This window comes from Cryptomeria japonica, chromosome 11 (assembly GCF_030272615.1).
Source record: "Cryptomeria japonica chromosome 11, Sugi_1.0, whole genome shotgun sequence".
Classification (NCBI taxonomy): Eukaryota; Viridiplantae; Streptophyta; class Pinopsida; order Cupressales; family Cupressaceae; genus Cryptomeria; species Cryptomeria japonica.
Genome location: NC_081415.1, coordinates 48285850 through 48303305, shown reverse-complemented (window position 1 = coordinate 48303305; position 17456 = coordinate 48285850). Strand labels below are relative to the sequence as shown.

At 37.3% G+C, this 17456-nt stretch overlaps 1 protein-coding gene across 1 annotated transcript in view; it reads left to right on the top strand.

The window, feature by feature from the left end:
- Positions 1-3722: 3722 nt before the first annotated feature.
- Positions 3723-17456, top strand: part of LOC131076775 (glycosyltransferase-like At2g41451) — a 92353-nt gene continuing 78619 nt past the window's right edge. The window contains exon 1 of the mRNA XM_058014092.2: positions 3723-4567. Coding sequence (XP_057870075.1) covers positions 4229-4567 — 339 coding nt within the window. The 5' untranslated portion in view covers positions 3723-4228. The remainder of the gene's footprint in view (positions 4568-17456) is intronic.

Below are 17456 nucleotides of genomic sequence, written 5' to 3'. Positions count from 1 at the left end.
ATATAGATGCAAATGGTCACCAAATCATGGTGAATAAATTGAAAGATGATTAAAAATCTACAATAAAGGAGTCACACGTGCATTAGTCAAACATCTTCATTTTTTGCGAGGTAGTGTCCTATATGGTATTGGTTGAATGTGAGCCTCACTATCTAATATCTTTAGTGCCTCCATAATAATCAGTTTGAATGTTGCTATTACATAGAAACAAAGAATACCCTCCAAAATAATCTCTCCATTATGCTTTGAGGATTATCCTTGTGGTTATCTAGTAGCAAGGAATAAAGAAATAAAGTTTCTTTAATATCCCATGATGTCGGGCAGTTTGTAGATGGGTCTACAGATGGCTTATAACAATATGGGGATACCTATACTCCTTGCGAGAAGCACCTAACTATGCTACAAACGAGGCATACATTCCTTATCCCCTAGTAGGATTTGAACTTGTGACCTCTCTTTCAAGAGCACAAGTTCTCCACCACTAGGCCAACTTAGGCAATAACTTGGGAATTATTACTACCTCGACAAGCTTCTATCCCAATCTATTATATAAAATGTTTTGTCAAAGTTTACACAACTTTTTAATTCTCCATGATCTTGAGCAATTCTATACTAAAGCTATAAATATTGTTCACCTATTCTTGTGATAAAATATGTCTGACCTTGCATAGTCATCTTGGCAAGTCCAAAATTCACAATGCAAGCATTCATTACATACTCTAGCAAAATTTTAGTGAACTTGATATCCGATAACTCATGGTTAATAAAATTGAGAAAAAAAAGTGTTGCAAAAAAATAATAATTCTAAAATAGTATTTATATGTGTTTATTAGTTCTAAAATAACTCTTAAGTTATCAAATTATATTTTTTTAATAGATATTTAATAGACCTATAGTACTTTCATAATTATTACATATCAAATTATATTTTTTTAATAGATATTTAATAGACCTATAGTACTTTCATAATTATTACATAAAACACATAAAAATCAGAACTTAAATTAAAAAGTATTTCTTGATTTGATCAAATAGAAATATTTTTGAGCGTTCTTACCACGCACGTTCTATTTTCCCATCGTCACGGCAAAACAGAGAGAAAATGTGTAAAGATGGAAAAAAAAAATCTTTCTACATCACGACCACATTAAGCTGTCCAAAATCAAATTCATATGAATCAATTATTCCGAATTGAGAGAGGTTTTAACATGACAGATCACCTACTTTCCTATCGCAATTACTTTGTGTAAAGTGATTTTATATACCTCCAAGTCTTCCCTAAGTCTCCTCTATAGGGAGGCCAAGTATTTTTCAATGTGTGCTCACTAAGGAAAACAAAAACTTTTTGTGATGATTGATTTAATAAGACACATACACATAGTTTAAGATTCATTAATTTATAATAATAATGTGATAATTGAAATATTAATTAGAAAAAGTAAACATGTAGTTTTTAGGTATATTGATATATTATATTATATATGAATTATGATGAATTTGTTGAAAATATTGAAATTTATTTTTTATTTTTTATTAGAAATTGATTTTTATTTGGGTACCATGCTTTCGAACTAGAATAATTTATCATTTGTAAGTTTTTGTTATTTTTACAAATGCATATTTGATTTCAAACTACAAACTATCTAGAACAATGCACATTCTTGCCTTCAAGTTCAATACTAATGATAACTCTATTATAAAGACCAGTGATATTTAAGAATACCTTTAGAAGGTTGCTAAATCAGTGAGGGACATGTTCTCCTAGGAATACCTTTACAATCATGTCGATAATCAAGAACATCATTTTTCAAATATGTAGATACTTAAAGGATAATTATGTAGACACTTATATAATAATTATGTGCTTCAATGTTAGTGTTAACTAGCATGCTCCTTTGAATGATATGCAAATAATGCTTAGATGTGTGAGGATGAGATCTGATACAAGTAAATGCCTTAAAACATGGATATATCAATAAATCATATAAAAATGTATTTAGTTGACTCATTGTAGGAAATGAATGGGTGTGAGTTGACCATATTTTGAATTTGAATTTTTAAATTCTAATGATTAGATTTGTAGGTGTAAGATGGACCCAAATGAAAAGGTTCCAAAATCAAGGTTGTAATGAAATATTTGGAAATAAGTGTATGGATAGGCAAAATAAATGGACAAAGTGAATATATTGGAAAGCACGTGTCTATGAATAAGGTGGTAGATACATGTGTAAATGTGATAGGAAATAATATGATAGAATGAAATCAACTTCACACAAATTTGCATCTTTTGTTGAGGTGTAATTGTGTTAAACCATTCTCTCTAAACACAAAACAACACTCTATCATAAAACTCATATCCTTGAACTTAAAAAGAAAAACAATATTTTCTATAAAATGTTTGAATAAGAAAATTCATACATCAAATTGATGTCAAGTAACTATATTCCATAATAAAAAGCATAACACAACTTTAAAATGTTCTTTTAGTCCTTTCATTATTTAAAGTCCACAATATATCTAACCTCCTTCGTACAACATAACCTTGCTTATTTTGAATTAAAATATAAACTTAACACAAATAAATATATTCAGACTTAAATCCAACACCAAATTAATAAAAAAATATTATTGCAACCCCTAGTTTAAGTCTTAAGAGTACATATAAATTAGTTTAAGTCTTAAGAGTACATATAAATTATTGGTCTTAAAGAAGCATTCAATTTTAAGGTTTCTTTCTTATCAATTTGAAAGACAAACTTACTAATAAATAGAAGAGTGTAAGATATTCACACACATAATATTCATTTTAATTTGTATCTCAATATAATCGTGTTTAACAATTATGCATACCATCTACTCCAATTGATATCTAAAAACCAACGAAACTATTAAAAAAAAAAGAAGTTATCATAACAAAACATGTCTAACATTCATAAACTTCACTCATCCTTGGGTCAATAACTTAACCAAATTATGTCCAACATTCAAATACATCACCCATCTTTAGACAATATCTTATAGCAATTCCATCCAACAATCACATGCCATCCATCTATTGGTTTATATTTTAACTCAATACCATCTAATAATCATACATGTCACCTAGCTTCAAAATTTAATACAACCCCATCCAACAATTGTGGACATCACCTACCCATCACTCCATCTCTTAACAAAAACATGTCCTACAATCACGTACGTCTCTTGTTAATTGATAAACATCTTAACAAAAACCCATTAATCACCTGCTGAAAACCCATCCCATAATCACAAACATTACCTTCCCATTCCATTACCCACTAATTACACACATCACCTTCCTATTACTTAACAAAAATTTATTCGACACACACATCACCATCCTATTACTTAACAAAAAAAAATGATCCATCACCTACACATCACCTTCATAACACTTTAAAAAAATAAAAATTCCACACCTGCATACATCATCTACTCATTGATTTCTATTTTAACATAAACTATTCAACAACTAAATACATACACCACCTTCCTATTGATTCCTCACTTAACAAAAACTCATCCAACACCTACATGTATCACCTTCCCCATTATTTTTCCTTAAAATATCTATTACAACTACACATGTCATCCATCTATTTGTCCACATCAAAACACCAACATGACTAGTAACACCAACCTCTCCCAACATCTCTCTTAATTGTGCCAAAACAAAACAAAGGCCCACTCAAAAACCAAGAAAAACTTCCCATAAACACAACACACACACACAAGAATTTAAAAAAAATCCACAAAATTCCAACAACTGAAAAACCAATAAAAACTTCTGAGAAACACAACCCAACCGATAAAAGCATCCAACAAGTCCTCTGGTCAAATGGCAGAAACGCAGATCTCCCCATTCTTTAAATACTAAACAAGGAGAAAACACAACAGAAGCCCAAATGCTTCGCCACTACAACACAGGATCAGAAGACAGACACAATAAAATTATCTCCTCCGACCTCTAAATTTTACCTTTGCCAAATACAGTCCCCGAACGGTTTCATTCTGACATCCTCTGCCGAAAAATAGCTCTGAACATTTTAATTCTTTTTCTCCACAATCAAACATAGCCCTGAACTTTATAATTCTTTATCTGTTCTGCCAAATATAGCCACCCACTGATTTTCTTTTTCTTGTTTACGCCTTGGGCAAATTTTAAGCCTCTTGTTCACCAGATCCATGTGATCGCCCGCCAACTGCAATGGCGGGGCCTTCGTCTTCCTCCTTTCCCTACAGACAACCTGCACAGCAACAGAGCGCGCTGGCGTCAAAAATTCTGCTGCTTTTGACAGTGCTCCCGCTGAGTTTAGCGCTGTTTGCCTTTGCACTGCAGTGGAGGGGAGAGATCAACGATCCCGTCAATCGATGGGCAGGAGATAGCGGGAAATTTCCTGGTATGAGCGGCACAAATTCGCCAAGCAACGGGCATTCTGTTACAGGGTCTGACTGTAGTACGGATTACTTGGCACGCAGCAGAGCCCCGGGGTTTCCGTACTACAAGGGCTGGACCTTCGAATTTACTGCAGATTCGCGCCCTAAGGTACATTTTTACAATTTGTTATTTTCCTTGAATTGTATTATTGTTTTTCTAATTTCTTTTTGAAGATTTTAAATGGAGGTTGTAAAGCTGACTAGGCAGTTTTATGATCATCCAGGTTGTTCTTTACAAATATTTTTGATGTCACTTTGTAGAGAAGCGTTGGGTAAATTTTGGTTGAGGGGTGTGTTTGGTATGTTCTGTTTGTGGGTTGACCTTTGGCTTAGATGTCAGGATTGAGGGATACGTTTGGTAAATGTTGAGTGGGAAGCGACTGTAGGATTAGATGTCAGAGCCAAGGGATATGTTGGTAAATTTTGGTTGCAGAATGATCTTTGGCTTAGTCGAGGAATAGATTTCGTAAATTTTGGTTGCAAGGTGACTCTGGGCTTAGCTGTCAGAGTCGTAGATATGTTTGGTAAATTTTTTTGTTGCAGTGTAACCTTTCACTTAGTTGTCATGAATCATAATTAAGGACGTGCCTGGTAAATTTTCTTTCAGGTCAATCATTTGCTTAGATGCCTTGATGTATGTTCGATAAATTTTCCTTTTTGGTGATCTTTGTCATCGATGCTGTGATTTGGGGATGTGTTTGTGGCAGATATGTTTGGTTAATTTTTTTATTGCGGTGTAACTTTTCACTTAGTTGTTACGAATCATGATTGAGGACGTGCCTGGTAAATTTTCATTCAGGTCAATCATTTGCTTAGTTGCCTTGATGTATGTTGATAAATTTTCCTTTTTAGGTGATCTTTGGCATAGATGCTGTAATTTGGGAATGTGTTTGGTATATTTTCTTTGCGGGGTGACCTTTGGCTTACATACCATGATTGAGGAATATGCTTGGTGGTCTTTTCCTTAGATGCCTCAACGAGGGATGTGCTTGGTAAACCAAAATACTCTAAAGCTACTCAAGTTACATATATCCTATACATGTACACCAAGAAGTAAATAGATAGTGCGATATGGAAAATTAAATTTGAAAGCTGATAACCTGAAGAAGAGTGGATTTTATTTGCGTTAATTTGTTTTTTCCTACCTTAAACTTGGACTTAGATTTAAAAAGGAATAGGAAAAGACAAACTCTGGTCCAGCTTTGATTTTAAATTTTAAATCTACAAACAGAAAAATCAAGAATAAAGGAGGAGAAAAGGAATGAGGCATGAAAGGCAGAGGGCAGGGTATGATTTGTTTCTTTTGCCTCTTCTTGATGCTCGAAATCCATCAAAAAGACTTCAGGGAGTGCCCAAGATGTGTACTGATGAGGATTTAGCAAGGATGGAAGTTAGAGGGCAAGCTATGCCTAATGCTGAACATTATCATTTATAAGTTCGTGACCACTCTTCTCTCCTTGTTAACATATCTTATGTGATTATTACCAAGGTGATAAAAACCCCTTTTTGCTAACAATGGGATCCTTAATCATAATGTTCATTGTGATAGGTCCTCTGTTAGTGAAAAATATAAATTTTTTACATCCTTGTTGGCAAGTTTTCTGGAACAAGGAAAACTAGAGGTTTGGCAAGGTGATTCACCACTCTGTTATGACACCTTAATCTGCTGCAATAGGTTTCAAAGCTCTTTTTCTGACTTCAGTAGCCTCCAATTTTTTGCCATTGTGGAGTTTCCTGGCTCAACGTAGTTATTCCATCTTTGATTATCAGTTTTGATCTGTAGAGGTTGGTTGCGATACCACATAGCCTACAACAAACTTATGCAAGTACCAATAGCCTTTACCAAATTATTAGATTGAATCCCCGCTCCTATCAAAAGCCACGCTAGCAGCTGCCTCTTATGATCATGAATAATTTAACCTGTTATGGCTTGATTGAGGTTGCTTTTGGAGCCTTATCTGATTTTAATTTAGCTGAGCCACCCTCTGCAGGAATCTATTTTCAGATTTTTTAAGTTTTGATGCAGATTTACCAAGTTTTTGTTTAGGAGATCAAAACAATTTGAGAATATAGAACTAAAAAAAAATTGTAAATTTCTATAGCAATTGAAAAATCTGGACCAAACTAGACAAATATGGATCTGGCCGGATTTGGTAACTATGTCATCATGACATCCTCCTTATTGGGCAGTATTTTACTAAAATATTGCTCATAGGTTAACTGCAGGTTATAATATTTTTGCACATTAGGTGAACACTTTTTAACATTAGAAGTCCATTGAGGAAGAGCGATAAGACCCTACTTTTCTTTTGTCATCTTCCAAAAGATTCTTTTGAATAAACTGCTGATTTCATGCTTGTCATGGTATGACCTTGGACCTCAATGTTATGTCTATGGACAACCACGCATTTTTAGAAGGTTTGAACCTTGAGCTTTGAGATGGATTCGTATTTTCTTCTTGTTGCAAATATGATGTTAGCATACAATGTTGTCATTGATGTCAACCCTCAGTATGTTGTGTTGCCATTGATGCTTGCACCTGGATGTTGATGATGTGCTATGTTGATAATACTGTAGTTCATGATTGGATGTCACGATGAAAGGTCAGTAGAGTGTGTATTATGATGACATATTAAGATGAGGATTAGAAGCATTAAGATGAGGATTAGAAGTTTCAAGAATGTGAATATAGGAAAATGTGCTGATGATTGGATGTCATGATGAAAGGTCAACAGAGTGTGTATCATGATGACATATTAAGATGAGGGTTAGAAGTATCAAGACATGAATACAAGAAAATATGTTGAAGGTTGCCTAAGAGAATGCTTTGCATTTCTCGATAGATGATGATATAGACCTGCGGTTCAGTTATTAGCTTGTATGTACTATGAAAGATGTATCTTTCCTTTTTCAAGAAACAATAGTTGTCATAGATGTTTCTGATGTTTGCAGTATGCAAACAATTTGATTGTATGGTAGACCAGTCCGAGAAACGCTCCACATTTCTGGCACTTACGGTTTGGTGGACGTGCTTGTGTTGTCTTTGCAGTGTCTCAATTCAAGTTTCAAGTGTTGATGTGTACTGCAAGTATGATTATTAATGTTCTATCTTAAGAATGTGTTTTCTGGCTTGCTTGGAATTAAATGTTCTGTATTTGCTTGTTTGTGCCAGCTTAATTCTGTGAGACAATATAAAAGAATGGTACAAAATTTACGACAAAATGACATATGATGTTATCTAGTGCTCTGCATTGGTGTTCTTGATCTTTCTACAACTGTTTGGTAATTGGATTGGATGTGTTAAAAGGATAAGTGGTTTTTCGCCGACTTGGGATACTTGTGCTAATGCATTGTAGTTTGTGCGTGCATAGAGATGTGTGATTAAAACAATGCGAAAACACGCAATGGATTTCAAAGAATTGATTGAATGAACAGAATGAGCAAAACGCTCATAAATAATACAAGTTATTTACAAGAATAGCAAGTTTCTAAAAAGAAACTGCTGAGAAGATCGAAGACGATCTTTCTAAAATAGAATGTACACTGAATGAGCATTAATACTAAAATTAACATATTTTAATATTCTATTACCCTCCCTTAATGCTCAATCTATTAACTACACCTATAATCCCCCTGAATTTTACAAATTTATCAGGACCAAGGGGCTTGGTGAATATGTCTGCTGGCTGCTCCGAGGTAGGAACATACAGCAACTGGATGGATCCGTCTTCAACCAGCTGTCGAATATAGTGACAATGCGTTTCCACATGCTTGGTTCTTTCATGGAAGACTGGATTTTTGGCGAGTTTGAGCACTCCCTGATTATCACAGAACAAGGGAGTAGGACCTGCCTGGGAGACATGCATATCCGCAAGCATTCGCCGAAGCCAAACCGCCTCACAAGATGCCTTAACTGCTCCCCGATACTCTGCTTCCGTCGAGGAGAGAGCCACTGCCTGCTGCTTCTTACTAGTCCATGTGACAGCACCAGATCCCAAATTAAACACATACCCTGCTGTAGACTTACGGTCATCAACCGAACCTGCCCAGTCAGAATCTGTGTAACCACTGAGTATAGGATCAGAACTCCGAGTGTACAGAAGTCCATAATCAAAAGTGCCACTCACATAACGCAACACACGCTTCGCTGCTAACCAATGATCAGCCTTGGGAGCTGTCATGAAGCGTGAAATGTAGCTCACTGCAAAACTGATGTCAGGTCTAGTAGCAGTAAGATAGATGAGACTGCCCACTAGTTGCCTGAACAGAGATTCATCCACAACTGGTGAGGATGACTGAGCTGAAAGTTTGAGCCCAGGTTCCATAGGAGTAGAGGCAGGTTTGCAATCCTGCATTCTGAACCTGTCCACAAGACTTCTGGCATACTTGGACTGAGAGAGAAAGATACTGGTCTCAGTCTGCCAAACTTCAACTCCTAAGCAGTAATGTAGAAGTCCCAAATCTGTCATATCAAAAGTGCGGCACAAATCCTGTTTGATCCCAGTGATCAAATGTGCTGAACTGCCAGTAATGATTAAGTCATCCACATAGACAACCACAAACAGAATATCATTACTAGTATGCTTGATATACAGGTTTGCATCAGATGGACTCCGCTGAAAGCCATGATCTGTCAGGTACTTATCAATTTTCATGTACCAAGCTCGAGGAGCTTGTTTCAGACCATAGAGTGCTTTGACTAGTCTACAGACCTTTTGTTCTTGACCAGCAACCTTGAATCCTGGGGGTTGCGTCATGTAGACTTCTTCCTGTAAGTCACCATTCAAAAAAGCACTCTTTACGTCCATCTGATGGACTTTCCAACTGAACTGAGCTGCCAAGGCAAGAACGAGCCGTATGGTACTCATTTTGGCTGTAGGAGCAAAAGTCTCCTCGTAGTCAATGCCTTCTTTCTGTGAAAACCCACGAGCAACAAGACGAGCCTTATACTTGTCTAGGGTTCCATCAGCTTTGTATTTTACTTTGTACACCCATTTGCAGCTAATGGGCTTCTTCCTTGAAGGAAGATCAGAAAGGGCCCAAGTGTGATTCTTCTGAAGACTCTGGAACTCAGCTTCCATAGCCTGTTCCCACTCAGGTATACCTTTAGCCTCTGAATATGTCTGAGGTTCAAAAACACTGTGTATGTTAGCCATGAGGGCAAAATTGACTGTATGCTGCTGTTTGCTCTTATTATGGGAGGTTCTACCCTCAATGAGCTCAGTATCCCTGAGATCACCAATGGTCTTGGCCCACCATTTAGGCCGGAGAGTAGAAGTGCTAACATCTGGAGGAGCTGGAAGAGGCTCAGGATCAGGAACAGGAGCAGCAAGAGAAGGATTATTCTCCGGAGGGAACTCAGGTAGTGCATCATCGAAAATAGATTCTGCATCATCCCTCCCATCAGGCGAACCTAATGGAATAAGAACACTGTGAGGCTGACCATCAGAAATCTGCTCAGAAGAAGGGGACTGAAAGAATCCTCTGTCTTCATCAAATACAACATCACGACTGAAGATAAGACGTTCAGTGCCTATATCTATCAGTCTGTAGGCCTTATGGTGATCACTGTATCCTGTCATCATGAGTTTCTGGCTTTTGGAATCCAACTTGGAGCGCTTAGCATCTGGAATCCAAACATAGGCAACAGAGCCAAAAACCTTCAGTTGGCTGATCTGAGGCTTCCGACCAGACCAAACCTCTTCTGGAGTCTTCCCCTTAACAGCCTGAGTAGGAGAGCGGTTAAGAAGGTAGACAGCAGTAAATACTGCTTCAGCCCAATACTTATTCGGAACACTCCTGTGTTGTAACATAGAACGAGCCATCTCAACAACTGTACGATTGCGACGCTCGACAACACTGTTTTGCTGAGGAGTGTAGGGTGTAGTCAACTGGCGTTTGATGCCATGGGTATCACAGAAGTTGGAGAATGCAGAAGAACAAAATTCCCCCCCGTTATCTGTCCTAAGAGTAATGATACTTTGTCCAGACTCTTTTTCAACAAAGGACTTAAACTTCTGAAAGATACTAAATACATCTGATTTATGTTTAAGAAAGTACACCCACATCTTTCTACTAAAATCATCTACAATAAGCAAAAAATATTTGCAACCAGTAACAGAAGATGTATTCATAGGACCACAAATATCAACATGAAGTAATTGAAGTACCTTAGATGCGCGCCAAGACTTTCCATGTGGGAATGAAGTCCGATGCTGTTTGCCAGCTTGACAGGCGCCGCATACTCCAAGATGCTGAGTCTGAATATCAGGTAACCCTGAAACAAGTCCCTCCCGAGACAGCTGAGAGAGATACTGAATGTTGAGATGTCCATATCTCTGATGCCACAAAGTGCTAAGAGGAGAAACACGAGCTGCCAGAGCCACTTCAGGAGAATCACCAGTGTCAAGGAGCCTATATAGGCCATGATCCTCTAGACCAACAACAACAGTAAGACGAGTCTCCCGATCAATGATGGAGCACTTGTGAGCACTGAACACCACATCTAGTTGAGGAGAATTCCTCATAATCTGGCTGACAGAGAGCAGATTAAGTTCCATTCCAGGAACATAATACACATTCAGAAAAAGAAGAGTCCTGCCACCAGACTGTATCTGAACAGTGCCTCTGCCAACAACTGTATACTCCTCACCTCCGCCAAATACAACGGAATCACTGAAAGGTGAGAAGTCTGTAAACCAGTCACGCCGATGAGAAAAGTGACGTGATGCACCAGAATCGATGTACCAAGCAGAAGACCTGGCATGATCTGAAGACCTCTTAGCCATAAAAGCATAAAAGGCAGACTCCTTCTGCTCGGAATGTTCCGCAACATGCGCCTTCTGGTGTGACCCTCCCTGCTTCTTTTGTTCAGAAGCGAGCCTCTGACGGCAATCTTTCTTCATATGGCCGTACTTGTGACAGTAATTGCACTGCACATTTTTCTTCTTAGCTCCATCCTGTGTCTGAGAAGAGCCTTTCTGCTGAGAAGACTGAGAGGACTGAAATTTGCCTTTATCCTTCTGAAAGGATTGAGCTGTGAAGGCATTTTCCGAGGAGGCTGATGTAGTACTACTACCAAATTGCTGTTTCCAGCGATCCTGCTGTAGAAGTTTGGTGCACAGTTCTGAAAACTTCAGATCAACATTAGTGGAAGTAATATTGAGAGTTTCAATGAAGTGTTCATACGATTTCGGAAGACTTTTCAAAGTGATTACAACCATGTCTTCTTCCTCCATAGTCCGACCAATAGCTTTGAGTTGATCTCGAATGTCCTTAATCCTCGTGAGGTGCTCCTGTAAGGACATACGTTCGTCCATCATAATGGAGAACAACTGATTCTTCAGAAAGAATGCTCGGCTCTTGTCGGATGTCTCATGCAATTCCTTCAGATGCTTCCAGATGTCAGAAGCTGTCTTGCCGGAAGGAATCTGCGGTAACTGATCATCAGTTACTGAGAGTTTGAGAAGCATGACTGCCTCCCGATTGCGTTCATCAAACTTATCTTGATCTGCACCAGGTGTACTAGGACTGAGTTCTTTGCCCAAAACAAGCTGGTCAAGACGCCTATATTCAAAAATGGTCAACATATGCTGTTTCCAGATGTTGTAGTTGTGACCATTAAAGCGTTGACTGCCTTCTAACATCAGATTGGTGAGAGAAGCCATTTGCACGTTTCCCAAGAAAAAATTCCTGGCTGACCCAAAAAAAACCAACAACAACCCAGAAAAGTGTGCAAAAAACCTAGAAGGATTCTCCTGTCAAAATTTGGATTCGCGGGCTCGAAAATAGAGGCACAAAAATCGAGGCACCCAGAAAAAATGGACAACAACCCAGATGAGAGTTTGAAAAACCCACCACGATTCTGCAAGAAAAACTGAACTGCGATGAAAACTGAAGGTAAGAACTTCAATCGAAGTTTGCAGACGACGATGCCATTGTTTGCAGACAGAAGGTATAATGCAAAGATGACGAGTTGCAGGTCACCGAGCCGAGCAGTCACCGAGGCGAGCAGAAAGAAAACAAGTTCGTTTCCCTGCAACTAGTCACCGAGCCGAACAGTCACGACGCGAACAGATCGCGCGAACAGGTGACGTTGCAGGCGGAGGTCACGGGAGCCGAACAGTCACGACGCGAACAGATCACGCGAACAGGTGACGTTGCAGGCGGAGGTCGCGGGAGCCGAAGTCAAAAACGCGCCCAGTTGTTGCACAGAGCCGTGAACACAGTGCGAACGTCGAAAAAATTCGACGATTCCGCCGCTAACACAATGCGAACGCCAAAAAATCGACGAAAAAGATCGACGATTCCGCCCCAGCCAAGAAAAACAGTGATAAATTTTTCAAACAAATAATTTCGAAAATTTCCACTAGGGTTAACAAATTTTCGAAAAAAAATTCCTGTGGCTCTGATACCATAAAACAATGCGAAAACACGCAATGGATTTCAAAGAATTGATTGAATGAACAGAATGAGCAAAACGCTCATAAATAATACAAGTTATTTACAAGAATAGCAAGTTTCTAAAAAGAAACTGCTGAGAAGATCGAAGACGATCTTTCTAAAATAGAATGTACACTGAATGAGCATTAATACTAAAATTAACATATTTTAATATTCTATTAGTGATAAGGTGATTTGAGTCCAGTTCATCTCTTGCCTCGGTCTGCATTTACTTCCCTTCCACGGTGGAAGTGTTTGAGGCCAACCTCCTTGGGGGATGACAATTCATGCCTACACATTTCATTCTGGCTGACTTGGAATATGTGTGCCACTATTTTGATGTTCTTGCATGCATGGATATGTGTTATACGTTAAATTTAAGTCTTGGTTATTCTTTGGATTGGACCACAGCTGTTCTCCTTTCTCCGCTATTATTGCTGGGGCTGACCTCTTGGATAGTACACGTTTCATCATAGTTGGCCGACCTAGTAAAGGTTTTAGGTGATTGTGAAGGATATATATGAAAGATCAAATCAGTTGCAATAGTGTGAAGTGGAAGTGTGTGGTGATAGTGGTAGTTATGAAGTGTTTCTAGAAATGCTTTAAGCATATTGGAAGCGGTGAGTTGAAGGTATGTACATTTGGATATATCCAAAAGTTTGTTAGAAGCAGTGAGCTGAAGGCAATTGATGGTGTAGTAGTGTTGCAATGGGAATTCATCAATCATTTATGATATTCTGAGGTTGTTGCCTCTTTTGTAAGTGTTGTGATATTCATGGACTAGTGAACTTCCTTTGGTTGTAGCCACAAAACTATATTTTGAGTGAGTTGTAGCTTCCTTGGGTTGTAGCCCTAAAAAAAGTTGTATACCTGTTTATATTATTGTGGGGTTGGATTTGGACAGTAGCTCCATGTAGCTCCTCACCATTGGTTTTCCCCTGTTGGGTTTTCCACGGCTATTTGGTTTTCTCTCATGTAATTGTCTTGATTGCTTTATCTTTCATTGGTGCTGACAGGTTTAAAGGATCTGAATTAATAGTTGAAGCAGATTAGAGTAAGTTTTAAGCAGAAAAAGTTAAGTGAACATTTGCCTATGTTAAGTCTTTTTGTACACCATAAAGTTCATAACATCAATGATATGAAAATAAACAAAAATCTATTTTCTACAATTCATGAGTTAAAACTTCTATTTTATTTGTTCTCTATATTTCTATGCTATGGAAATGCCCTTGAATTCTTTTAAAAAGTAGTTTTTGTCTCTTTTTCTATGATTCTTGTTGTCACAATTGTATTCCATATTAGAAAAGATTAAGTTTTAAGGGATATTGATTCACTCCTCCCCGCCCCCCCTCTCAATATCCGGTGTGTTCAACACTTCTACCATCCAAGCTCACAGCATTCAAGGATTTGAAGCCTATTTTGCTTGTATGATGAATCATAGGTTAAGCATTGATTCTTAAAATGTAATGTAACTTAAAGTCTGTTTTGTGAAAATATGTAATTGCAGATTTAGGAGTGATTTGAACTTTTTTTGGGGCCATTAAAGGGTGCATTTATATGTGACCATACCTTTCCCGCTAGATGAAAATTGAGACCCATCACTATTCTTCTTAGGAAATTGCTCATTCCCCAACCTCATTGAGGCCAAACTAGAGCCATCATCATTTTCTCAATGTTAGCGGTCGTCTCTCTTGCATCCAACAATATAGCCATAAACATTATTACAATGTGAGATGTCCCAAATAAAATAATTTTCTAATAACAACAATTCAAATTTCCTATTCATAAATTGCCCAGAAAATCACAATGACTTGGTGGCTATTTTATATCATAAAAACAACTAAGATCTGTGGGAAACTTCCCCAAACATTAATTACTTATCTTTAATGGATTATTAAATTTTTGGGATGGATTTTCATGTGTGATTTCTTCATATTTGTGGTTGTTCATCCTTCTTAGAAATTTGATACTATGTAAATCAGTATTTCAGACCTGATTTCTTCTTGTTATATAAAAAAATCAAATAGACTCAATTCTCACTTGCTATTTCCTCACAAACTGTGTAATGTTTTTTATTTTATTTAGTTTTTGTAATTAGTAGTGAAGACTTATTAGTGCACAACAACACTGAACAGTACTCTAGGAAACAATGCTTCTGGAATAGTACTTTTGGAAATAGCACGACTAGGCACAACAAAATTGCAACAAGATGACTTGCACAAACACTAGAACCACCAAATCTCTTGAAACTTTCATGTCCAATACAACCCTATATGGAATTGTCCTTTGTGAACAAAGGGTTTTCGTCCTCTAGCCACTTGAAACTCATGGGTTTTCGTCCACAAGCCTCCAGCTCCAATGGGTTTTCGTTCACTAAAGACGATACAATCAGTATCAAGCTATGAAAAGATGGTAAAATGACAAGCTTCACACATTTTATATGCATTTAGCCCAAAACATCAATGCCCTTCTCGATGAAGATTCCTTTAGTGGATGCCAAAATCAGTGTATGACAGTTCTCATGCAAATTGTCATAATCGTTGGTTAAAGTTTAAATTGTCAAAGATTCTCTTTTTAAATTTTGCATTCAAAACCTAGATGTTTCTAGAATCCAATGCCCTACTTGTGCTAACAAGTATTCTATTTAATATTTAATTGTGCAAAAAATGGAGATTGCACCATGACAATATTAAATATTGAATAAATTATTTTCCTTATGTTGCCCAATTAACACACGGGAAAATAGGATGGGTTAATGAAGATTCTAAACTCACCCTATTTAGAAAGGGGACATGACAAGTCCTCTCTCCCAAAATTTGCTTGTCCTCAAGCAATGTGAATCGGGATGCTCAAGTATTTTAGGCCCTTTCTAGGTGGCATCCTCAACTAGCAACCTCTCCCACTTGATCAAATATTTTGTAATGTTCCTATTTCTCAATCGTCTTTCCTTGGTATCGAAGACTTGTTAAAAAATCAAAACCAATTTCCCTTGATCATCCAAGGGTGGTAGATCTGTTGTGGGTAAAGCTTGCTGTCCAAGAACTTTTTTCAAGCACGAGACATGAAAAACATTATGAATATTGCTGTCCTACGGAAGCTCCAATTCATAGGCTACCTCATCCATCCTTTGTGATGATTTTGTAGGTCCAAAGTACTTGGGCTTGAGCTTCACCGCCGCATTCTTCTTTAGAGAATGCTATCTATAAGACTGCAACATTAGAAAGACCAAATCACCTACCTCAAATTTCCTTGTGCTTTTCTTGTCAGCATACATCTTTCGTTGATTTTGAGCATGCTGCAAATTATCCTTTATTGATCCCAAAACTTCTTGACTTTGATTAATAAGACCACTTTTTGTAGGTACAAAGCTATCTATAAACAATAAATTAGCAAAAGAGAGTGCATCATAACCATAAAGAGCTCAACATGGAGGCTTATAATGGACATGTGATGCGATGTATTGTAACAATACTCTCTCAAGTGCTGCCGTTTGACCTAAATAGTTTGCTCATTTGACATGTAATTCCTCAAGTACCCCCTCTATTCGCTTATTAACAATTCCTATTTGATCATTTGTTTGTGGATAGTAGCTTGTGTTTGTTGTGAGTTTTGTTCTTGTTAAGTGAAGGAGCTTCTTCCAAAAGGAGCTAAGGAATCAACTATCTTTGTAACTAACAATGCTTCTTGGCAAGCCATGCAATCTAAAAACTTCTTTGAAAATAATTTTGCTACTTGGAGTGCCTTGAACATTGAGGTGATTGGAAAGAAATGTGCGTACTTTGTCAATCTATTCACCACTACATAAATACAATCCCTACTTTGGACCTTGGGAAGTCGTGTGATAAAGTCCATGGAAATGTGTTCTCGCTTCTACTTAAGTATTGGAAGTAGTTGAAGCAGGCTTGGAAGAATAAGTTGTTCTCCTTTGTTTTCTTGGTAGGAGATGTGTTCTTTGATATGCTTGTGAACATCCTCTTTCAGTCCCTTCCATGAGAATCTCTCACAGATATGCCTATATGTTTAATAGTACACTTGTCCAACTAAGGGAGTATCATGGAAAGTTCTTAAAATCTTCTCCTTTATTTTTGATTCTTGGCACTAAGAAAATTATGTTCTTGTAGTAGATCAGCCCATGAGCTACTTTTTACTTGTCATCCTCCATTAATTCATCCTTGTCATTAGTTGCAAATGAATTTTTAGCGTATTCAACAAAGATAGAGTCTTTCCAATTGATAGAAATAGTAGAAAATGAACATAAAGTAGGTCTCCTAGAAAGTGCATCAGCCATGACGTTTCTCTTGCCCCTCATATATTCTATTTCAAAATCATATGCTTACAACTTGCTTACCCACCTTTGTTAGCAATAATTCAAAACCTTTTGATTCAAAAAGTGCTTCAAACTATTATTGTCAGTCTTCACAACAAATTTCCCACAAACAAGATATTGTCTAAACTTTTCTAGTTCATGCATGATAGAATATGATTTCTTTAAATGACTCAGTTTTTGCTTTCAAAAGCAATTGTATGTCCCTTTTGCATTAGGACAACTCCAACAC